This window comes from Bombina bombina, chromosome 5 (assembly GCF_027579735.1).
Source record: "Bombina bombina isolate aBomBom1 chromosome 5, aBomBom1.pri, whole genome shotgun sequence".
Classification (NCBI taxonomy): Eukaryota; Metazoa; Chordata; class Amphibia; order Anura; family Bombinatoridae; genus Bombina; species Bombina bombina.
The window spans coordinates 783588487-783614347 of record NC_069503.1 but is presented as its reverse complement, the minus strand read 5'-3'; the positions used below and the strand labels follow the sequence as shown (position 1 = coordinate 783614347).

At 39.3% G+C, this 25861-nt stretch overlaps 1 protein-coding gene across 1 annotated transcript in view; it reads right to left on the bottom strand.

Annotated features, from left to right (window-relative positions):
- Positions 1-25861, bottom strand: part of RTTN (rotatin) — a 1186344-nt gene that overhangs the window by 486395 nt on the left and 674088 nt on the right. The window contains exons 32-34 of the mRNA XM_053714873.1: positions 25550-25708; positions 6060-6137; positions 5466-5655 (exon numbers count right to left, since the gene is read on the bottom strand). Coding sequence (XP_053570848.1) covers positions 5466-5655; positions 6060-6137; positions 25550-25708 — 427 coding nt within the window. The remainder of the gene's footprint in view (positions 1-5465; positions 5656-6059; positions 6138-25549; positions 25709-25861) is intronic.

The following is a 25861-nucleotide window of genomic DNA, read 5'->3' as shown; positions in this document are numbered from 1 at the left end:
TGCTCCTGACATGGCTTTGAGTGCATAAAGCAGGCAGTAAAACTAGTCAACGCTGATTGCTTAAGGAGCTGTAAATCAAGATGGTTTAGCAGAAAGATTCTCCCTGCATCTCTGGACTAACTTTCACCCATGCTCTCACTGAGAGGCTGACAGAACTACTAAAAACTCCAGTCCCATTTCGAAGAGTACTACCCTCCATAAGAGACTACTCCAAATCTTCCGACACTTCTCTGCCAACCTCCTGTGATGAAAGGCAAAGAATGACTGGGGGATGAGGGGAGTGGGGGAGGTATTTAAGCCTTTAGCTGGGGTGTCTTTGCCTCTTCCTGGTGGCCAGGTTCTTAATTCACACAAGTAATGAATGAAGCAGTTGACTCTCCTACCATTAAGATGAAAATATAATTGTTGCTTACCAAGACACTCATCTACTTGAAGAACCACTAGAAAGTCAAACCAGTGCTGAAACATATAAGCAGAGGATATGGAATAGGAGTATACTGAAGAACCAACATGAGGAGACAAAGGAAATGTTGCAACGGAACACATGGAAGGCTTGTGACTCATTTCCCATGAAGTGAAAAATTAGGCACAACCCATACTCCAAATACATCCCTCTAACAAGGCACTGCACTCCGAGAGGAAATAGGCCTCAAAAAAAGACTGAGAACCCATCTCATTGAAGAACCCTATGCACATCTTCATTCTTTACTTACCTCCAGTGAAGGCAAAGACAAGACTGAAGTGCCAGTGAGGTGGGAGGAGTTTTATAGAGCCCTTGGGGCTTGAGAATCTTTGCCTCCTCCTAGTAGAAGGGAAGACTAATCAAAAGAAATAATGGCTCGTGAAATCTCCTGTATGAAAGAAAAAATTGATGATTTAGTTCAAGTATTTCATACATTTAAGATGACACCCCACCCCCCCTTTGAAATCAGAAGTGTATAAGATAAAAATCTTGTTCTTAATTGTAAAATATTTTATTCATACTAATTTCATACCTTTCATTTTTAGCATTTGTTATTTAAAAAAATAAAAACAGATGCATAGGTTTCTAAATGGTGATTATTTGCAAAGATTAACTAATGCTAAATATGAAAAAACCCATAATGCGAGACTCACATTTTTTTGGCATTTTATATGGTGGCTTTTACCATTTGAGTATTTCCGCAAACTAAGGCCTAGATTTAGAGTTCGGCGGTAGCCGTCAAAACCAGCGTTAGAGGCTCCTAACGCTGGTTTTGGCCGCCCGCTGGTATTTGGAGTCAGTGATTAAAGGGTCTAACGCTCACTTTGCAGCCGCGACTTTTCCATACCGCAGATCCCCCTACGCCATTTGCGTAGCCTATCTTTTCAATGGGATCTTTCTAACGCTGGTATTTAGAGTCGTTTCTGCAGTGAGCGTTAGAGCTCTAACGACAAGATTCCAGCCGCCTGAAAAAAGCAGGAGTTAAGAGCTTTCTGGCTAATGCCGGTTTATAAAGCTCTTAACTACTGTACCCTAAAGTACACTAACACCCATAAACTACCTATGTACCCCTAAACCGAGCTCCCCCCACATCGCCGCCACTCGATTAAAAATTTTAACCCCTAATCTTCCGACCGCCACCTACGTTATACTTATGTACCCCTAATCTGCTGCCCCTAACCCCGCCGACCCCTATATTACATTTATTAACCCCTAATCTGCCCCCCACAACATCGCCGCCAGCTACTTACAATAATTAACCCCTAATCTTCCGACCGCAAAGCGCCGCCACCTACGTTATCCCTATGTACCCCTAATCTGCTGCCCCTAACACCGCCGACCCCTATATTATATTTATTAACCCCTAATCTGCCCCCCTCAACGTCGCCGACACCTACCTACACTTATTAACCCCTAATCTGCCGAGCGGACCTGAGCGCTACTATAATAAAGTTATTAACCCCGAATCCGCCTCACTAACCCTATCATAAATAGTATTAACCCCTAATCTGCCCTCCCTAACATCGCCGACACCTACCTTCAATTATTAACCCCTAATCTGACGACCGGAGCTCACCGCTATTCTAATAAATGTATTAACCCCTAAAGCTAAGTCTAACCCTAACACTAACACCCCCCTAACTTAAATATAATTGTAATCTAACGAAATAAATTAACTCTTATTAAATAAATTAATCCTATTTAAAGCTAAATACTTACCTGTAAAATAAACCCTAATATAGCTACAATATAAATTATAATTATATTATAGCTATTTTAGGATTAATATTTATTTTACAGGCAACTTGGTATTTATTTTAACTAGGTACAATAGCTATTAAATAGTTAAGAACTATTTAATAGTTACCTAGTTAAAATAATAACAAATTTACCTGTAAAATAAATCCTAACCTAAGATATAATTAAACCTAACACTACCCTATCAATAAAATAATTAAATAAACTACCTACAATTACCTACAATTAACCTAACACTACACTATCAATAAATTAAATAAACACAATTGCTACAAATAAATACAATTAAATAAACTAGCTGAAGTACAAAAAATAAAAAAGAACTAAGTTACAGAAAATAATAAAATATTTACAAACATAAGAATAATATTACAACAATTTTAAACTAATTACACCTACTCTAAGCCCCCTAATAAAATAACAAAGCCCCCCAAAATAATAAATTCCCTACCCTATTCTAAATTAAAAAAGTTACAAGCTCTTTTACCTTACCAGCCCTGAACAGGGCCCTTTGCGGGGCATGCCCCAAGAAGTTCAGCTCTTTTGCCTGTAAAAAAAAACATACAATACCCCCCCCAACATTACAACCCACCACCCACATACCCCTAATCTAACCCAAACCCCCCTTAAATAAACCTAACACTAATCCCCTGAAGATCTTTCTACCTTGTCTTCACCATCCAGGTATCACCGATCCGTCCTGGCTCCAAGATCTTCATCCAACCCAAGCGGGGGTTGGCGATCCATAATCCGGTGCTGAAGAGGTCCAGAAGAGGCTCCAAAGTCTTCATCCTATCCGGCAAGAAGAGGACATCCGGACCGGCAACCATCTTGATCCAAGCGGCATCTTCTATCTTCATCCGATGACGACCGGCTCCATCCTGAAGACCTCCACCGCGGACCCATCTTCTTCCGGCGACGTCCAACTGCAGAATGACGGTTCCTTTAAGGGACGTCATCCAAGATGGCGTCCCTCGAATTCCGATTGGCTGATAGGATTCTATCAGCCAATCGGAATTAAGGTAGGAATATTCTGATTGGCTGATGGAATCAGCCAATCAGAATCAAGTTCAATCCGATTGGCTGATCCAATCAGCCAATCAGATTGAGCTCGCATTCTATTGGCTGATCGGAACAGCCAATAGAATGCGAGCTCAATCTGATTGGCTGATTGGATCAGCCAATCGGATTGAACTTGATTCTGATTGGCTGATTCCATCAGCCAATCAGAATATTCCTACCTTAATTCCGATTGGCTGATAGAATCCTATCAGCCAATCGGAATTCGAGGGACGCCATCTTGGATGACGTCCCTTAAAGGAACCGTCATTTTGCAGTTGGACGTCGCCGGAAGAAGATGGGTCCGCGGTGGAGGTCTTCAGGATGGAGCCGGTCGTCATCGGATGAAGATAGAAGATGCCGCTTGGATCAAGATGGTTGCCGGTCCGGATGTCCTCTTCTTGCCGGATAGGATGAAGACTTTGGTGTTGGGGGGGGGGGGTATTGTATGTTTTTTTTTACAGGCAAAAGAGCTGAACTTCTTGGGGCATGCCTCGCAAAGGGCCCTGTTCAGGGCTGGTAAGGTAAAAGAGCTTGTAACTTTTTTAATTTAGAATAGGGTAGGGAATTTATTATTTTGGGGGGCTTTGTTATTTTATTAGGGGGCTTAGAGTAGGTGTAATTAGTTTAAAATTGTTGTAATATTATTCTTATGTTTGTAAATATTTTATTATTTTCTGTAACTTAGTTCTTTTTTATTTTTTGTACTTTAGCTAGTTTATTTAATTGTATTTATTTGTAGCAATTGTGTTTATTTAATTTATTGATAGTGTAGTGTTAGGTTAATTGTAGGTAATTGTAGGTAGTTTATTTAATTATTTTATTGATAGGGTAGTGTTAGGTTTAATTATATCTTAGGTTAGGATTTATTTTACAGGTAAATTTGTTATTATTTTAACTAGGTAACTATTAAATAGTTCTTAACTATTTAATAGCTATTGTACCTAGTTAAAATAAATACCAAGTTGCCTGTAAAATAAATATTAATCCTAAAATAGCTATAATATAATTATAATTTATATTGTAGCTATATTAGGGTTTATTTTACAGGTAAGTATTTAGCTTTAAATAGGATTAATTTATTTAATAAGAGTTAATTTATTTCGTTAGATTACAATTATATTTAAGTTAGGGGGGTGTTAGTGTTAGGGTTAGACTTAGCTTTAGGGGTTAATACATTTATTAGAATAGCGGTGAGCTCCGGTCGTCAGATTAGGGGTTAATAATTGAAGGTAGGTGTCGGCGATGTTAGGGAGGGCAGATTAGGGGTTAATACTATTTATGATAGGGTTAGTGAGGCGGATTCGGGGTTAATAACTTTATTATAGTAGCGCTCAGGTCCGCTCGGCAGATTAGGGGTTAATAAGTGTAGGTAGGTGTCGGCGACGTTGTGGGGGGCAGATTAGGGGTTAATAAATATAACATAGGGGTCGGCGATGTTAGGGCAGCAGATTAGGGGTACATAGGGATAACGTAGGTTGCGGCGGTTTACGGAGCGGAAGATTAGGGGTTAATAATAATATGCAGGGGTCAGCGATAGCGGGAGTGGCAGATTAGGGGTTAATAAGTGTAAGGTTAGGGGTGCTTAGACTCGGGGTACATGTTAGAGTGTTAGGTGCAGACGTAGGAAGTGTTTCCCCATAGGAAACAATGGGGCTGCGTTAGGAGCTGAACGCTGCTTTTTGCAGGTGTTAGGTTTTTTTTCAGCTCAAACAGTCCCATTGTTTCCTATGGGGGAATCGTGCACGAGCACGTTTTTGATGCCGGCCGCGTCCGTAAGCAACTCTGGTATCGAGAGTTGCATTTGCGGTAAAAATGCCCTACGCTCCTTTTTTGGAGCCTAACGCAGCATTTGTTTTAACTCTCGATACCAGAGTTAAATTTATGGTGCGGCCAGAAAAAAGCCCGCGGAGCGTTAACAGCCCTTTTACCGCCGAACTCTAAATCTAGGCCTAAATGTATTATTTAAGAGTGTTTAGTGGGCGGTATTTAAAAAAAAAAAAAAAAAAAAAAGTATTAAATTGTTTGCACACTTCACACATAAAAAATATCAACAATCAATACTGAACTGGCAGTGCAAAAAGAAAAAAAACAAATCAAAATAAGGATGTGAAATAGCTCAGCGGGGGGTTCATAAAAATCCATGTAGCCACAAACCGTAAATTCCATTTAGTAAATAACTCACTTGTAATATTCCGTTCTACTGTTTTTGTTGATTCTGTGGAAAAGCTTAGATCAAAAGTGTAACGTCCAAGATAACAATTTTTCACCATTTGATTTAAATGTTCATAGAAGTAGTAGTGATTCAACAAAGCCTGGAGAGCCATTTTTCCAACCAAGGATAAACCAGCCTCATCATCATGTAGACATGGGCCCTGGGAACGAATATTAAAAGAAAAAAAAAAGTATTAAAGTTTACATTTTGCAAAAAAAAAAAAAAAAGGTAAAGTGAATGTATAAGTAGACATTTTATTTGTTTAATTCCCCCATACTCAAAGTTGTGTCATTTAATAAGGATGGGTTTTCTTATAGTGTGATTTCTTAGAGCAAATACACAGGTGGCCAGAAGGCAGTAATTTCAAGTTGTACCTTCAGGGGGCACTAAGTTTAAGTTGCAAATTCCCCTTAATCAAGTACTGAAATCTGAAATGTACCATGCACAGTGAAAACTGAAGGGGTGGGGGAATTCTACTTTGAAATTACTCTTAGTTTTTGCCATTTATTGAAAATACTTTATGTGCAATGCTAGTGATATATGTCACAAAGATTGGCTACTAACCTGAAAAATATACTCTTTGGAATCCTCCAGGTTTTCTGGCATAGGAGTAACAAGAAGGTTTTGAAGAATAAATGAAGCCTAAATTAAAAGAAAAACAACAACGCCATGTCACATTTTACTATAGAAGTTATGCAACTCGATTACCGCATCTTCAGGTAATGTTAATTACCAGTCCATATGGCAAAATATGCTACTCCTTCAAGCAAATACATCATTAAAAGTAATATTGTTCTTAATATATCTTTATTGGCAGTTTGTAAAGATAATTTTAACAAATGTAAAAGCCTGTAAGGACCAGATTACAAGGAGTGCTAATTAACGCACCAGCTCGAGCGTTAACTGCGCTAGAAGTAAGCTTTTTGCGTGTGTCGGGTTGCGCTCATATTATGAGTTGAAAGCAAACTGTTTTCTCTTGCACAATAAACTAGTGCAAAAACATAATTTATATCTTACCTAATAAATTCCTTTCTTTGATGGTGATACAAGTCCACTATCCATTACTCCTGGGAATTACCTTTCCTGCCACTAGGAGGAGGCAAATATTCCCAAACCTCAGAGCTCTATATAAACCCTCCCACCTCTATGGTAATCAGTCTGACGTATAGCCAAGCTGACAGAGGAGAGAAAGAAATAGCGCAAAATAAATAGAGGAAATGGGAAAAAAGTATGTGCCAAAAATAATAAAAATACAAAAAAATCAGGGTAGGGTCTTGCGGACTCTTATTACCATAACATGAATTAATTTATCATCAGGTAAGATATAAATTATGTTTTCTTTCATATAGGTGATAAGAGTCCACAATCAATAATTCATGGGAACTAAAACCTAAAATACGGAGGGGTTTAACATCCTTTTAAACCGTTAGAAGAAAAAAAAAAAAAAAAAGAGTCCTAGACAGAAAAAACTGCCTGAAACAATTTCCTACCAAAAGAAGCTTCAGAAAAAGGAAAAACATTGAAATGGTACAATTTAGTAAATGTACGCAAGTATGACCAAGTAGCTGCCTTGCAAATTCGTTCCCACAGAAGCCTCATTCTTGAATGCCCAGAAGTGGCTAAAGAGCGAGTAGAATGAGCAGTAATACGCTTAGGAGTAGTTTGAACTGCTTCTACATAAGCCATATGGATTAATTGCTTAATCCAAGAAGTCAGAGCAACAAAAAAGACGCCTTCTGCCAGTTGCACTTACCTGAAAAATTAACAAAGAAATCAGGAGTTTGTCTGAAATCTTTAGTAACCTCAAGATTATATTTCAAAGCCCTGACAACATCCAAATTGTGAAGTCTCTCTAAAGAATTCTTTGAATCAGGACAAAGAGAAAACATTTGTTTCCCGAGTAATGTTTTCAGAAGAAACAACTTTATCCTTATGAAAAATAAGATAAGGAGGATCGTGAGAAAGCGCAGACAATTCAGACACTCTTTTAGCAGAGGAAATAGTCAAAAAGAGCAAAGCTTTCAAAGAAAATAAGCTTAACATCCACCTTATGCAAAGGTTCGAAAAGGAGGAGATTGTAAAAACCTCTAGAACCAAATTAAGATTCCAAGGTGGTTTAATCACAGAATATACTCTGGATAATGCCTGAACAAAACTATGCACATCTGGAAGATAAGCAATTTTCCAATGGAAAAGAACAGAGAGACACAAAATCTGGCCTATCAAAGAACTGTCAGAAATACCTTCTGCAAACCACCCTAAAGGAACACAAGAATTCTTGAATCCTAAAAGATTGCCAAGAATAATTATGATCAGAACACCAAAAAAAGATAAAAGATTCCCAAACTTTGTAATACATCTTTCTGGTAACAGGGTTCCTTGCATGAACAAGAGTATAAACCACAGACTAAGAGAAACCTCCATGACAAAGAACTATCCCTTGCATTTCCAAGCCATCAAGTTTAGAAATTTTAAATATGGATAGAAAACGCAAGGCCTTGAAACAGAATATCTCTTCTTAGAGGAAGAGGCCAAGGCTGGCAACTGGACATCTGAACCAGATCTGCAAGCTGAACTCTTCAAAGCCACTTAGGTGCTATGAGAAACACTGATGCATTCTCTAGCCAGATTTTGATTATTACCCTGGGTAACAATACCAGAGAAGAAAACACATTAGCCAGCTGAAATGACAAGGGCACCCTCAGAGCATCTGTCTTCAGAACCCTTGAATATATGAACCTGGAGAAATACAGAAGAAGCTTGTTATTCAGCCTAAAAAGCCATGAGAGGACTATTTTTGGCATTCCCCAAAAGACTCACAATCTGACTGAATAGTTCTGGATGAAGAGACCATTCCCCTGGATGGATAGTCTGGAGACTGAGAAAATCTGCTTCCCAATTGTACACTTCTGGAACATGAACTGCAGATATATGACAATGATAGATCTCTGCCCAATCCAGAATTTTCTGAATTTCCTTCAATGCCAGATGACTTCTGGTTCCCCCCTTGTGATCAATATATGCCACAGCTCTGACATTGTCTGACTGAACCTGAAGGAAGGATTCTATCCTCAACTGGGGCTAAAGTGAATTGCTGAAAATTCCAAAATATTTATGGGCAACTTCACCTCCTCAGCAAGGAAGGAACATCATACTGCACCCCAGCTGGACAGACTTACATCTGTCAAAATAACAGTCCAGAGAGGAGGAAAAAAGCTTGCTCCCTGAGAAATGGGCTAAGGAACTGCATTGTTTGAGATCTCAGAAACAAATATTTGTGAAAACTGGGATAGATCTCTGTTCCCCTTATTCAGCATGCAAAGCTGAAGAGGCCTCATATGCAGCCGGGCATAAGGCACTGCATCTGATGCTGCCACTATTAAACATATTACTTACATACAGGAAGCTACAAAGGGAAACAGCTGAGCCTGAAGATTCAGACAGGCAGACATTCATTTTGACATCCTTGTCTCTGTTAAGGACAGTCTCATGGAGACTGAATCTATTTGAAATCCCAGGAAAGTATCCTTTGTCTGAGGAATTAAAGAACTCTCTGGCAAATTTACTTTCTAACCATAAAGCTGAAGAAACAACAGTAGGACATGGGATTCTGCTAAAGTATAAATGGAGCTTGAACCAAAACATTGTCTAAATAGGGAAAAACTGAAATCCCCTGAGATCTAATGACTGAGGTCAAGACACCTAAAAATTATCTAAAGATTCTCGATGCAGTTGCTAGACCAAATAGGAGAATCACAAACTGATGTTTGTCCAAAATGGCAAATCTTAGAAATTTGGGTGATCCAAATGAATTAGAACATGCAGGAAAGCATCCTTTAACTCTATGTTCGACATATAATGATCTTGACAAATAAAAGGAAGGATTGTCCTGATAGTTTCCATTTTGAAAAGCACGAATCCTGACAAACGTGTTTAAAATGTTCAAATTTAGAACAGGCCAAAAAGTACCCTCTTTCTTGGGAACTATGAAGAGATCTGAAAAAGAACCTTCCCCTGTTCTGATAGAGGAACTGGGACTATAACCCCTATAGATTCCAAATCTGAAACACATTGAAGCAAGGCTGAGCTTTCATAGTGTTCTTTAGTACCCTTGAAATGAAAAATCTGTCTCTGGGAAGTTTTGGATTTGAAGCCCATTGGATACCCCTAAGAAACAAATTTCAGAGCCCAAGGATCTGAAACCTTGCATCCTGAAAATGCATCAGCCTGCCCCCTACAAGAGATACAGGACTGTGGGCCGCACCTTCTTGCTGACTTACAAGTAGGAGTAGTTCAGTGCCAACGAGTCTATTAAAGGGACACTGAAAACAATTTTTTTTTCTTTTGTGATTCAGATAGAGCATACAATTTTAAGCAACTTTCTAATTTACTCCTATTATCAAATGTTCTTCATTCTCTTAATATTTTTATTTGAAAAGCAAGAATGTAAGTTTAGATGCCGGCCCATTTTTGATGAACAAACTGGGTTGTCCTTGCCGATTGTTGGATAAATTCATCCACCAATAAACAAGTGCTATCCAGGGTCTGGACTTTCTTTTCTAAATAAAGATAGCAAGAGAATGAAGAAAAATTGATAAAAGGAGTAAATTATAAAGTTGCTTAAAATTGCATGCTCTATCTGAATCACAAAAGAAAATTTTTGGGTTCAGTATCCTTTTAACTAGAAATGGAATGGAAAGTAATTTATTCTTAGAGGCTGCATCAGCAGACTAAGGGGTAGATTTATTATGCTGCAGATGCAGCTATTTCCGCACAAGCCTTCAGGCTAGCTGGAAACAAAAGTTAAGAAGCAGCGGTTGTAAGACCGCTGCTCCTTAACTCATCCGCTACCTCTGAGGTGGCGGACAGCAATCACCCCGATCAGATGGCACCCCCAGAAATGCTTGTGCAATGTTAATGCTGTCGGCATTTAGTGATGTCGGGTGGACATGATCCACTTGATAAATCTGCCCCCAAGACTTAAGTCATAGAGCACATCTGGCAACAACTGAAAGACACAAATTATAAGAGCTAATTCTGACAATATCAAGAATAGAATCACCCACAAAAGCATTAGCATATTTAAGTATTTCAAAAAGCTCCTGAAATTGTCTGTAAAAAGTACTGGGTTTCATATTTCTTACTGATTGTTGTTTTGTTTTACAGGAAGTTACCTCATTATCAAGCGCTAAATCACATAAGGTGACAATATCACACAGTTCAGAGAAAGTCCATTTGTCATTAAATGATACTGATGTTTTCACATCTGGCGGACTCTCATTAAATGATGCAGTGGTCTCCTTATTAAAATGTTTCCTCAGTGTGATTTTACGTATGAATTTATTTAGATCCAAGATGGCACTGAAAAGGTTGAAATCCTGTGGAGAAAATCCAAGACCTTTAGATAAGACAGCTTTTTCAAAGTCATTCAGTCTGACATCTGATAGATTAATGATTTTTAGTTCTTGTTTGTTCTCGAACTCTTGAATCTTTGTCTGCTCGGGTACCTGGGAATTTGAGGAGCTTGTGCATCCATCCATTTTTCTTCTGTTAAATTCGACTCCTTTACCCCGTTTTTTGGCTTTGCTCCCATTTCTTCCACAGATCTTAAAGGGGTTTGATGGGAGTCAATGTTGATTTTGGTGTAATAGATACCATAGAGCCAGTGTCATCATTAGAGGTAGCATTTTCAAAGCTGGTAAATGTTACTTTTTTATATGTGTGCACGTAAATGATTATATGTGTGTACGTGTATATGATATATATCTATATCAACACAGGATCGAATTCACACACAACCTCAGAGTCATCTGCACTGTCAGCATGAAAGGGACAGTCAACTCCAAAAAACATAATTTATGCTTACCTGAAAAATTCCTTTCTCCTGTAGTGTAGTCAGTCCACGGGTCATCCATTACTTATGGGATATTAACTCCTCCCTAACAGGAAGTGCAAGAGGATCACCCAAGCAGAGCTGCTATATAGCTCCTCCCCTCTACGTCACACCCAGTCATTCGACCGAGAACCAAACGAGAAAGGAGAAACTATAGGGTGCAGTGGTGACTGGAGTATAATTTAAAATTTAGACCTGCCATAAAAAACAGGGCGGGCCGTGGACTGACTACACTACAGGAGAAAGGAATTTATCAGGTAAGCATAAATTATGTTTTCTCCTGTTAAGTGTAGTCAGTCCACGGGTCATCCATTACTTATGGGATACCAATACCAAAGCTAAAGTACACGGATGACGGGAGGGACAGGCAGGATCTTTACACGGAAGGAACCACTGCCTGAAGAACCTTTCTCCCAAAAACAGCCTCAGAAGAAGCAAAAGTGTCAAATTTGTAAAATTTGGAAAAAGTATGAAGAGAAGACCAAGTTGCAGCCTTGCAAATCTGTTCAACAGAGGCCTCATTCTTAAAGGCCCACGTGGAAGCCACAGCTCTCGTAGAATGAGCTGTAATTCTTTCAGGAGGCTGCTGTCCAGCAGTCTCATAGGCTAAACGTATTATGCTACGAAGCCAAAAAGAGAGAGAGGTAGCAGATGCTTTTTGACCTCTCCTCTGTCCAGAATAAACGACAAACAGGGAAGAAGTTTGACGAAAATCTTTAGTTGCCTGTAAATAAAATTTCAGGGCACGGACTACGTCTAGATTGTGCAGAAGTCGTTCCTTCTTTGAAGAAGGATTAGGGCACAATGATGGAACAACAATCTCTTGATTGATATTCTTGTTAGTGACTACCTTAGGTAAGAACCCAGGTTTAGTACGCAGAACTACCTTGTCTGAATGAAAAATCAGATAAGGAGAATCACAATGTAAGGCCGATAACTCAGAGACTCTACGAGCCGAGGAAATAGCCATTAAAAACAGAACTTTCCAAGATAACAGCTTGATATCAATGGAATGAAGGGGTTCAAACGGAACACCCTGTAAAACGTTAAGAACTAAGTTTAAGCTCCACGGTGGAGCAACAGTCTTAAACACAGGCTTAATCCTGGCCAAAGCCTGACAAAAAGCCTGAACGTCTGGAACTTCTGACAGACGTTTGTGTAAAAGAATGGACAGAGCTGAGATCTGTCCCTTTAAAGAACTTGCAGATAAACCCTTTTCTAAACCTTTTTGTAGAAAAGACAATATCCTAGGAATCCTAACCTTACTCCATGAGTAACTCTTGGATTTGCACCAGTGTAAATATTTACGCCATATCTTATGGTAAATTTTCCTGGTAACAGGTTTCCTAGCCTGTATTAAGGTATCAATTACTGACTCCGAAAATCCACGCTTTGATAAAATCAAGCGTTCAATTTCCATGCAGTCAGCTTCAGAGAAATTAGATTTTGATGTTTGAAAGGACCCTGAATTAGAAGGTCCTGTCTCAGAGGCAGCGACCAAGGTGGACAGGATGACATGTCCACTAGATCTGCATACGAGGTCCTGCGTGGCCACGCAGGCGCTATTAGAATCACCGATGCTTTCTCCTGTTTGATCCTGGCAATCAATCGAGGAAGCATCGGGAAGGGTGGAAACACATAAGCCATGTTGAAGACCCAAGGTGCTGTCAGAGCATCTATCAGCGCCGCTCCCGGGTCCCTGGACCTGGATCCGTAACAAGGAAGTTTGGTGTTCTGGCGAGACGCCATGAGATCCAGATCTGGTTTGCCCCAACGTCGAAGTATTTGGGCAAAGACCTCCGGATGAATTTCCCACTCCCCCGGATGAAAAGTCTGGCGACTTAGGAAAACCGCCTCCCAGTTCTCCACGCCTGGGATGTGAATCGCTGACAGGTGGCAAGAGTGAGACTCTGCCCAGCGAATAATCTTTGAGACTTCCATCATCGCTAGGGAACTCCTTGTCCCTCCCTGATGATTGATGTAAGCCACAGTCGTGATGTTGTCCGACTGAAACCTGATGAACCTCAGAGTTGCTAACTGAGGCCAAGTCAGAAGGGCATTGAGAACTGCTCTCAATTCCAGAATGCTTATTGGAAGGAGACTCTCCTCCTGAGTCCATGATCCCTGAGCCTTCAGGGAATTCCAGACAGCGCCCCAACCTAAAAGGCTGGCGTCTGTTACAATTGTCCAGTCTGGCCTGCTGAAGGGCATCCCCCTGGACAGATGTGGCCGAGAAAGCCACCATAGAAGAGAATCTCTGGTCTCTTGATCCAGATTCAGCATAGGGGACAAATCTGAGTAATCCCCATTCCACTGACTTAGCATGCACAATTGCAGTGGTCTGAGATGCAGGCGTGCAAAAGGTACTATGTCCATTGCCGCTACCATTAAGCCGATTACCTCCATGCATTGAGCCACTGACGGGTGTTGAATGGAATGAAGGACACGGCAAGCATTTAGAAGTTTTGTTAACCTGTCCTCTGTCAGGTAAATTTTCATTTCTACAGAATCTATAAGAATCCCCAAGAAGGGAACTCTTGTGAGTGGTAAGAGAGAACTCTTTTCTTCGTCAACTTTCCACCCATGCGACCTTAGAAATGCCAGTACTAACTCTGTATGAGACTTGGCAGTTTGGAAGCTTGACGCTTGTATCAGAATGTCGTCTAGGTACGGAGCTACCGATATTCCTCGCGGTCTTAGTACCGCCAGAAGAGAGCCTAGAACCTTTGTAAAGATTCTTGGAGCCGTAGCTAACCCGAAGGGAAGAGCCTGTCTAGGAAGGCAAACCTTAGATACCGGTAATGATCCTTGTGAATCGGTATGTGAAGGTAGGCATCCTTTAAATCCACTGTGGTCATGTACTGGCCCCTTTGGATCATGGGTAAGATTGTCCGAATAGTTTCCATTTTGAACGATGGAACTCTTAGGAATTTGTTAAGGATCTTTAAATCCAATATTGGTCTGAAGGTTCCTTCTTTCTTGGGAACCACAAACAGATTTGAGTAAAACCCTTGTCCGTGTTCCGACCGCGGAACCGGATGGATCACTCCCATGAGTAAAAGATCTTGTACACAGCGTAGAAACGCCTCTTTCTTTATCTGGTTTGTTGACAACCTTGAAAGGTGAAATCTCCCTTGTGGAGGAGAAGCTTTGACGTCCAGAAGATATCCCTGAGATATGATCTCCAACGCCCAGGGATCCTGGACATCTCTTGCCCAAGCCTGGGCGAAGAGAGAGAGTCTGCCCCCCACTAGATCAGTTTCCGGATCGGGGGCCCTCACTTCATGCTGTCTTAGGGGCAGCAGCAGGTTTTCTGGCCTGCTTGCCCTTGTTCCAGGTCTGGTTGGGTTTCCAGCCTTGTCTGTAGCGAGCAACAGCTCCTTCCTGTTTTGGGGCAGAGGAAGTTGATGCTGCTCCTGCCTTGAAGTTACGAAAGGCACGAAAATTAGACTGTCTAGCCCTTGGTTTGGCTCTGTCTTGAGGCAGGGAATGGCCTTTACCTCCCGTAATATCAGCGATAATTTCTTTCAAACCGGGCCCGAATAATGTCTGCCCCTTGAAAGGTATGTTAAGCAATTTAGATTTAGAAGTCACATTAGCTGACCAGGATTTTAGCCACAGCGCTCTGCGCGCCTGAATGGCGAATCCGGAATTCTTAGCCGTAAGTTTAGTTAAATGTACTACGGCATCAGAAATAAATGAATTAGCTAGCTTAAGTGTTTTAAGCTTGTGTGTAATCTCATCTAATGGAGCTGAGTCAAGGGTCTCTTCCAGAGACTCAAACCAAAATGCTGCCGCAGCCGTGACAGGCGCAATGCATGCAAGGGGTTGCAATATAAAACCTTGTTGAACAAACATTTTCTTAAGGTAACCCTCTAACTTTTTATCCATTGGATCTGAAAAGGCACAGCTATCCTCCACCGGGATAGTGGTACGCTTAGCTAAAGTAGAAACTGCTCCCTCCACCTTAGGGACCGTTTGCCATAAGTCCCGTGTGGTGGCGTCTATTGGAAACATTTTTCTGAATATAGGAGGGGGTGAGAAAGGCACACCGGGTCTATCCCACTCCTTAGTAACGATTTCAGTAAGTCTCTTAGGTATAGGAAAAACGTCAGTACTCGTCGGTACCGCAAAATATTTATCCAACCTACACATTTTCTCTGAGATTGCAACTGTGTTACAATCATTCAGAGCCGCTAACACCTCCCCTAGTAGTACACGGAGGTTTTCCAGCTTAAACTTAAAATTTGAAATGTCTGAATCCAGTTTATTAGGATCAGATCCGTCACCCGCAGAATGAAGCTCTCCGTCCTCATGTTCTGCAAATTGTGACGCAGTATCAGACATGGCCCTAGCATTATCAGCGCACTCTGTTCTCACCCCAGAGTGATCTCGTTTACCCCTAAGTTCTGGCAATTTAGACAAAACTTCAGTCATAACATTAGCCATGTCCTGTAAAGTGATTTGTAATGGCCGCCCTGATGTACTTGGCGTTACAATATCACGCACCTCCTGAGCGGGAGATGCAGGTACTGACACGTGAGGCAAGTTAGTTGGCATAACTTCCCCCTCGTTGTCTGGTAAATGTTGTTTAAAATGTACCGATTGGCTTTTATTTAAAGTAGCATCAATGCAATTAGTACATAAATTTCTATTGGGCTCCACCTTGGCTTTTGAACATATTGCACAAAGAGATTCCTCTGTGTCAGACATGTTTAAACAAACTAGCAATTAGACTAGCAAGCTTGGAAATACTTTTCAACTGAATTTACAAGCAATATGCAAAAACGTTACTGTGCCTTTAAGAAGCACACAAAAAAAAAAAAAAAAAACTGTCACTTTGATATAACAATGAACCGGTTTAGTTATAGCAATCAATATTTCATATGAAATGCATTAATTTAGCAAAGGATAGCACCCATCACAATGGATTATTAACCCCATAATACCAAAAAAACGATTGACAAATAAATACGTTTTTTATCACAGTCAAAGCACAGTCTCACAGGTCTGCTGTGAGTGATTACCTCCCTCAAACTAGTTTTGGAGACCCCTGAGCTCTGTAGAGACGTCCTGGATCATGCAGGGAGAATAAGGAAGACTGTGACTGAATTTTTAATGCGTAGTAAAAGCGCCAAAAATAGGCCCCTCCAACTCTTAATACAGCAGTGGGGAAGCTCAGTAACTGATTTTATGCAAAATAAACGACAGCCAAGTGGAAAATAATGCCCATAAATTTTCACCAAGTACCTCAGAGAAAAAAACGATTAACCTGTCAGTAAACGTTTTAAATATATGAATAAGAATAAAAGCCTGTTGCTAGTCGCTATCACTGCAGAGAGGCTAGAGTTATATGTAAACAGTATTTTCTTAGTGAAGTGCCATTCCCCAGAAATACTTTGGTGCCAACATACATACATAAGAGCCTGATACCAGTTACTACTACTGCATTTAAGGCTGTACTTACATTATATCGGTATTAGCAGTATTTTCTCAGTCAATTCCATTCCTTAGAAAAACATAATTTATGTAAGAACTTACCTGATAAATTCATTTCTTTCATATTAGCAAGAGTCCATGAGCTAGTGACGTATGGGATATACATTCCTACCAGGAGGGGCAAAGTTTCCCAAACCTTAAAATGCCTATAAATACACCCCTCACCACACCCACAATTCAGTTTAACGAATAGCCAAGAAGTGGGGTGATAAGAAAAAAGTGCGAAAGCATATAAAATAAGGAATTGGAATAATTGTGCTTTATACAAAAAAATCAAAACCACCACAAAAAAGGGCGGGCCTCATGGACTCTTGCTAATATGAAAGAAATGAATTTATCAGGTAAGTTCTTACATAAATTATGTTTTCTTTCATGTAATTAGCAAGAGTCCATGAGCTAGTGACGTATGGGATAATGATTACCCAAGATGTGGATCTTTCCACACAAGAGTCACTAGAGAGGGAGGGATAAAATAAAGACAGCCAATTCCTGCTGAAAATAATCCACACCCAGAATAAAATTTTAATGAAAAAACATAAGCAGAAGATTCAAACTGAAACCACTGCCTGAAGTACGTTTCTACGAAAAACTGCTTCAGAAGAAGAAAACACATCAAAATGGTAGAATTTAGTAAAAGTATGCAAAGAGGACCAAGTTGCTGTTTTGCAAATCTGATCAACCGAAGCTTCATTCTTAAATGCCCAGGAAGTAGAAACTGACCTAGTAGAATGAGCTGTAATCCTTTGAGGCGGAGTGTTACCCGACTCAACATAGGCATGATGAAATAAAGATTTCAACCAAGATGCCAAAGAAATGGCAGAAGCTTTCTGGTCTTTTCTAGAACCGGAAAAGATGACAAATAGACTAGAAGTCTTTCGGAAAGACTTAGTAGCTTCAACATAATATTACAAAGCTCTAACAGCATCCAAAGAATGCAATGATTTCTCCTTAGAATTCATAGGATTAGGACATAATGAAGGAACCACAATTTCTCTACTAATGTTGTTAGAATTCACAACCTTAGGTAAAAAATTCAAAAGAAGTTCGCAGCACCGCCTTATCCTGATGCAAAATCAGAAAAGGAGACTCACAAAAAAGAGTAGATAATTCAGAGACTCTTCTGGCAGAAGAGATGGCCAAAAGAAACAAAACTTTCCAAGAAAGTAATATAACGACCAAAGAATGCATGGGTTCAAAAGGAGAAGCTTGAAGAGCCCCCAGAACCAAATTCAAACTCCAAAGAGGAGAAATTGACTTAATGACAGGTTTTATACGAACCAAAGCTTGTACAAAACAATGAATATCAGGAAGATTAGCAATCCTTCTGTGAAAAAGAACAGAAAGAGCAGAGATTTGTCTTTCAAGAAACTTGCGGACAAACCTTTATCTAAACCATCCTGAAGAAATATAAGTCTTCCAGACTCTATAATATATCTCTCTAGATACAGATTTACGAGCCTGTCACATAGTATCAATCACAGAGTCAGAGAAACCTCTTTGACCAAGAATCAAGCGTTCAAACTCCACACCTTAAAATTAAGGTTTTGAGATCCTGATGGAAAAAAGAACCTTGAGACAGAAAGACTGGTCTTAACGGAAGAGTCCACAGCTGGCAAGAGGCCATCCGGACAAGATCCGCATACCAAAACCTGTGAGGCCATGCTGGAGCTACCAGCAGGACAAACGAGCATTCCTTTAGAATATTAGAGAATACCCTTGGAAGAAGAACTAGAGGCGGAAAGATATAGGCAGGATGACACTTGTAAGGAAGAGATAATGCATCCACTGCCTCCGCCCGAGGATCCCTGGATCCGGACAGATACCAGGGAAGTTTCTTGTTTAGATGAGAAGCCATCAGATCTATTTCTGAGAGTTCCCACATTTGAACAATCTGAGGAAATACCTCTGGGTGAAGACCATTCGCCCAGGTGCAACGTTTGGCGACTGAGATAATCCGCTTTCCAATTGTCCATACCTGGGATATGAACCGCAGAGATTAGACAGGAGCTGGATTCTGCCCAAACCAAAATTCGAGATACTTCTTTCATAGCCAGAGGACTGTGAGTCCCTCCTTGATGATTGATGTATGCCACAGTTGTGACATTGTCTATCTGAAAACAAATGAACAACTCTCTCTTCAGAAGAGGCCAAGACTGAAGAGCTCTGAAATTGCACGGAGTTCCAAATTATTGATCGGAAATCTCACCTCCTGAGATTCCCAAACCCCTTGTGCCGTCAGATACCCCCACACAGCTCCCCAACCTGTAAGACTTGCATCTGTTGAGATTATAGTCCAGGTCGGAAGAACAAAGAAGCCCCCTGAACTAAACGATGGTGATCTGCCCACCATGTCAGAGAGTGTCGTATAATCGGTTTAAAGATATTAATTGAGATATCTTTGAGTAATCCCTGCACCATTGGTTCAGCATACAGAGCTGATGAGGTCGCATGTGAAAACGAGCAAAGGAGATCGCATCTGATGCGGCAGTCCTAAGACCTAAAATTTCCATGCATAAGGCTACCAAAGGGAATGATTGTCACTGAAGGTTTTGACAAGCTGATATCAATGTTAAACTTCTCTTGTCTGACAAGGACAGAGTCATAGACACTGAATCTATTCTAGAAACCTAAAAAGGTTACACTTGTCTGAGGAATCAATGAACTGATTGGTAAATTGATCCTCCAACCATGAACTTGAAGAAACAACACAAGTCGATTCGTATGAGATTCTTCGAAAATGAGAAGACTGAGCAAGTACCCAGATATTGCCCAATAAGGAAATACCAAAAAACCCTGTTCTCTGATTACAGAAAGAAGGGCACCGAGAACCTTTGAAAAAAATTCTTGGAACTGAGGCTAGGCCAAACGGTAGAGCCACAAAACTGGTAATGCTTGTCTAAAAAGAGAATCTCAGACACTAAAAGTGATCTGGATGAATCGAAATATGTAGATACACATCCTGTAAATCTATTGTAGACATATAATGCCCTTGCTAAACAAAAGGCAGGACAGTCCTACAGTAACCATCTTGAATGTTGGTATCCTTACATAACGATTCAATATTGATAGATCCGGAACTGGTCTGAAGGAATTGACCTTCTTTGGTACAATGAAGAGATAAAATAAAACCCCAGCCCCTGTTCCAGAACTGGAACTGGCATAATTACTCCAGCCAACTCTAGATCTGAAACACATTTCAGAAATGCTGAGCCTTTGCTGTGTTAACTGGGACACGGGAAAGAAAAAAAAAATCTCTTAGCAGGAGGCCTTAACTGAAGCCAATTCTGTACCTTTCTGAAACAATGTTCTGAAACCAGAAATTGAGAACGGAATTGATCAAAATTTCTTTGAAGAAAACGTAATCTGCCCCATACCAGCTGAGCTGGAATAAGGTCCGCACCTTCATGGGTACTTAGGAGCTGGCTATAGGTTTTCTAAAAGGCTTGGATATATTCCAAACTGGAAATAGTTTCCAAACTGATACCGCTCCTGAGAATGAAGGATCAGGCTTTTGTTCCTTATTGTGAGGAAAGGAACGAAATGATTATTAGACCTAAATTTACCTTAGATTTTTTATCCTTTGGAAAAAAAGTTCCCTTCCTTCCAGAAACAGTTGAAATAATAATTTATTACCCTGGAAAGAAAGGGAAAGAAAAGTTGACTTAGAAGACATATCAGTATTCCAAGTTTAATCCATAAAGCTTTTCTAGCTAAAATAGCTAGAGACATATACCTGACATCAACTCTAATGATATCAAAAGATGGTATCACCAATAAAATTATTAGCATGTTATAGAATAATAATAATGCTATAAAATTATGATCTGTTACTTGTTGCGCTAAAGCTTCTAACCAAAAAGTTGAAGCTGCAGCAACATCCGCTAAAAATATAGCAGATCTAAGAAGATTACCTGAACATAAGTAAGCTTTTCTTAGAAAGGATTCAATTTTCCTATCTAAAGGATCCTTAAATGAATTACTATCTGCCGTAGGAATAGTAGCACATTTAGCAGGAGTAGAGACAGCCCCATAACCTTAGGGATTTTGTCCCAAAATTCTAATCTGTCAGATGGCACAGGATATAATTGCTTAAACGTTTAGAAGGAGTAAAAGAATTACCCAAATTATTCCATTCCCTGGAAATTACTTCAGAAATAGCATCAGGGAGATTAAACACTTCTGGAATAACTACAGGAGATTTAAAAACCTTATTTAAACGTTTAGATTTAGAATCAAGAGGACCAGAATCCTCTATTTCTAATGCAATTAATACTTCTTTAAATAAAGAACGAATAAATTCCATCTTGAACAAATACAAAGATTTATCAGCATCAACCTCTGAGACAGAAACCTCTGAACCAGAAGAACCATTATCAGTATCAGAATGATGATGTTCATTTAAAAATTCATCTGAAAAAAGAGAAGTTTTAAAAGACTTTTATGTAAACTAGAAGGAGAAATAACAGACATAGCCTTCTTAATGGATTTAAAAAATAAAATCTCTTATGTTTATCAGGAACACTCTGAAAATTAGATGTTGACGGAACAGCAACAGGTAATGTAACAGTACTAAAGGAAATTTTATCTGCATTAATAAGTTTGTCATGACATGCAATACAAACAACAGCTGGAGAAACAGATACCAAAAATTATAGCAGATACACTTAGCTTGGTAGCTCCAGCAGTAGACAGCGATTTTCCTGTAGTATCTTCTGACTCAGATGCAACGTGAGACATCTTGCAATATGTAAGAGAAAAAACAACATATAAAGCAAAATTGATCAAATTCCTTAAATGACAGTTTCAGGAATGGGAAAAAATGCCAAAGAACAAGCTTCTAGCAACCAGAAGCACTGAAAAAATAAGACTTAAATAATGTGGAGACAAAAGCGACGCCCTTATTTTTTAGCGCCAAATAAGACGCCCACATTATTTGGCGCCTAAATGCTTTTGGCGCCAAAAATGACGCCACATCCGGAACGCCGACATTTTTGGCGCAAAATAACGTCAAAAATTACGCAACTTCCGGCGACACGTATGACGCCGGAAACGGAAAAGAATTTTTGCGGCAAAAAAGTCCGCGCCAAGAATGACGCAATAAAATGAAGCATTTTCAGCCCCCGCGAGCCTAACAGCCCACAGGACAAAAAAAAAAAAAGAGTCAAATTTTTGAAGGTAAGAAAAAATGATTAATTCAAATGCATTATCCCAAATATGAAACTGACTGTCTGAAAAATAAGGAAAGTTGAACATTCTGAGTCAAGGCAAATAAATGTTTGAATACATATATTTAGAACTTTATAAATAAAGTGCCCAACCATAGCTTAGAGTGTCACAGAAAATAAGATTTACTTACCCCAGGACACTCATCTACATGTTTGTAGAAAGCCAAACCAGTACTGAAACGAGAATCAGCAGAGGTAATGGTATATATAAGAGTATATCGTCGATCTGAAAAGGGAGGTAAGAGATGAATCTCTACGACCGATAACAGAGAACCTATGAAATAGACCCCGTAGAAGGAGATCACTGCATTCAAATAGGCAATACTCTCCTCACATCCCTCTGACATTCACTGCACGCTGAGAGGAAAACCGGGCTCCAACTTGCTGCGGAGCGCATATCAACGTAGAATCTAGCACAAACTTACTTCACCACCTCCATCGGAGGCAAAGTTTGTAAAACTGAATTGTGGGTGTGGTGAGGGGTGTATTTATAGGCATTTTAAGGTTTGGGAAACTTTGCCCCTCCTGGTAGGAATGTATATCCCATACGTCACTAGCTCATGGACTCTTGCTAATTACATGAAAGAAATAATATACTGCAACATACCTCTTTGCAGGTGAACCCTGCCCGCTGTCCCCTGTTCTGAAGTTACCTCGCTCCTCAGAATGGCCGAGAACAGCAAATGGATCTTAGTTACGTCCGCTAAGATCATACACAAACTCAGGTAGATTCTTCTTCTAATACTGCCTGAGAAGAAACAACACACTCCGGTGCTGTTTAAAATAACAAACTTTTGATTGAAGTAATAAAAAACTAAATTTAATAACCACACTCCTCTCACACATCCTATCTATTAGTTAGGTGCAAGAGAATGACTGGGTGTGACGTAGAGGGGAGGAGCTATATAGCAGCTCTGCTTGGGTGATCCTCTTGCACTTCCTGCTAGGGAGGAGTTAACATCCCATAAGTAATGGATGACCCGTGGACTGACTACACTTAACAGGAGAAAAAACATTCATGATTCAAATAGGGCATGTAATTTTAAACAACTTTCCAATTTACTTGTATCACCAATTTTGTTTTGTTCTCTTGGTATTCTTAGTTGAAAGCTAAAGCTAGGATGTTCATATGCTAATTTCTTAGACATTGAAGGCCACCTCTAATCTAAATGCATTTTGACCACTAGAGGGCATTAGTTTGTGTGTTTCATATAGATAACATTGAGCTCATGCATGTGAATTTACCGAGGAGTGAGCACTGATTGGCTAAAATGCAAGTCTGTCAAAAGAACTGAAATAAGGGGGCAGTCTGTAGAGAATTAGATACAAGGTAATTACAGAGGTGTAATGTGTATTATTATAACTGTGTTGATTATGCAAAACTGGGGAATGGGTAATTAAGGGATTTTGTATCTTTTAAAACAACAACAATTCTGGTGTTGACTGACCTTTTAATTACACTTCCAATGCAGTCAAATATCTGATTTCATTGGATTTCTTGTGAAGATAAATGTATTATAAAAAAGAGCACCAAATTTAAAAGACTTTCTGGTTCAGAGCCACTTCGAAAATAAAAACACAGGAAATTGGTTAACTAACAAGAAAAATGGCAATTTTAAATGTTCCCATTGCTCAGTTTGCAACAATATGCTTACAGGCAAGAACTTTTGTGACAGATTTGGTTCCTTCCATACGGTGAAGGGACATATAACCTGTAAAAGTGAAGGAGTTATCTATATGGTCTCCTGCAGTTGTCCCCGGTACTATATAGGTAAAACCTATAGGGAGCTCAAAGAAAGAATAAAAGAACATAAAAGGGACATTAAAAATAAATGCACTAAAACTAGCAGTGTGGCTCGTCACTTTGCCGAATTTCATGACAGCAATAAAAAAACTTTTAAAATTCAGAGGTTTAGAAATGGTGGATCTGAAGGGCAGAGGAGGCAACCTAGATCAGATTCTATTATGCAAAGAGAGTAAATGGATCTTTAATCTTAAAAGTCTAAAACCAGAGGGTTTAAATGAAGAATTAAATTTTGGTTCTTTTTTAGGAGACTGAAGTATAAACATAGGAGAATCAATCTGGTAATAATTTAAGTATCTATGATGACAATGTAGATTAATTCAAAGAAGTAACTTTGTGCCACATTACAAAAGTGTATTTGAATTTGTCAATGACTCTGCGGTATATGAACTAATAACATTTAGAGTTTCAACTAATGAAGTGTGTTAATTTACTATTATTATTTTCTGTCTAAAATAGCAAAGCAATGTAAATAGTTATTTTTGTTTAATATTTCACCTGAATGGCTTAGTCACACTGATAAACAAAGTTTTTCAAATGTGGAGCATACTGTTTAAATTCTATGGAGAGTATTCTCCAATCATGCACAGCCGGAAGAAGCCCGAATGGAACCCGGGTGAAACGCGCGTAGCTTGTTTGTTTGTTGGAGGGGTGCAACAGCTGAGCACCGTCTAACAGCTGATCCCCCAGAAATCTACATCTTCGCTTAGGATAAGGCGTGTGGATGCACTTAAAGAGCCGACAACTGCGGAGGAAGAGGAAAGGTGACAAAGTCGACAGTCCCGGTCTTTGTTGAAGTAACTGGAAGCAATGAGCAGGTATTCGGCACCATGACACTAAGGAAACAGGTACTTGTTTATCGTGTTACAATATGCTGAACAGAGCTGTCAAAATCAAGATGAATATGGTGATGTTAAGCTGCCATTCTATTATATATTGTTGAAGTTGATACAAGTTTCAAATCTGCATTGAGAAAGCTGCGATACAAGTTATCAATCCTGCATTGAGAGTGTTGCAAATTTTGGTGCCGCACCTGCATTAACGTTGATTTCCATTGTTTGGATTACAAATATGCTAAATAAAGGCATTTCAATATATAATTCCAATATATCGGAGTACCAAGGGACTAAACCTATGAACTCTCACCTACAACCCGGGTTGTATACTATTAGCTCTTTATTTGGGGGTAATGCTGATAATCATTGTATTGCTGTGATTTTTATATATAAAAAACATAATTAATTACGCACTTTATAGAGTTTGTTTTTCATTTTTATTAATTTTCTGGCTCATTCTGAATTCTGAGACTAACACTATAATGTTCAATACATAGTTGGGTGCTGGAAGAATAAGGGTCTTTTTTCTCTTTTATTTAAATATATATATTTATATAAACTGTATTGAGCCTTGTAATGCATGCTTATAGTTATCAGTAACATGTTAAACATTATTTCAATAGTGCAGTTCCATACAGCAACATTCATCTGAAATTTAAAATGCTTTAACTAAATTTGCAACATATTCTTTACTTACAATCACAAGAATACAGCAGTAGATTGTGCATTGTCAATGAATCCATAAACTATAACTAAACATGCATATTCACTTAATATATCAAAATTATTGAACTGACCTCTCTGCGAACCATACTACATTCAGATTGGTCAAGAAAGATATTCAGCACTGTCCCCCATAATCCTCCAGAGATGTTTTGACAGCTGTCAGACAAAACAATGCAACCTTCTTGAACACTCGTCAATGCCGATCCAATCCCTAGGCTGGTAAACCTCACCTAGCAAAAATTGCAAAGGAGTGATATTAAAAGCAGATAGCATTAAAAAAAGACTGCATTAAAACATTTTAAAATGTTATTTTTACCTACCACATCATATGAAATAAAGATTTATTTATTTTTAATAAAGTACAACCAATTCCACACACCCAC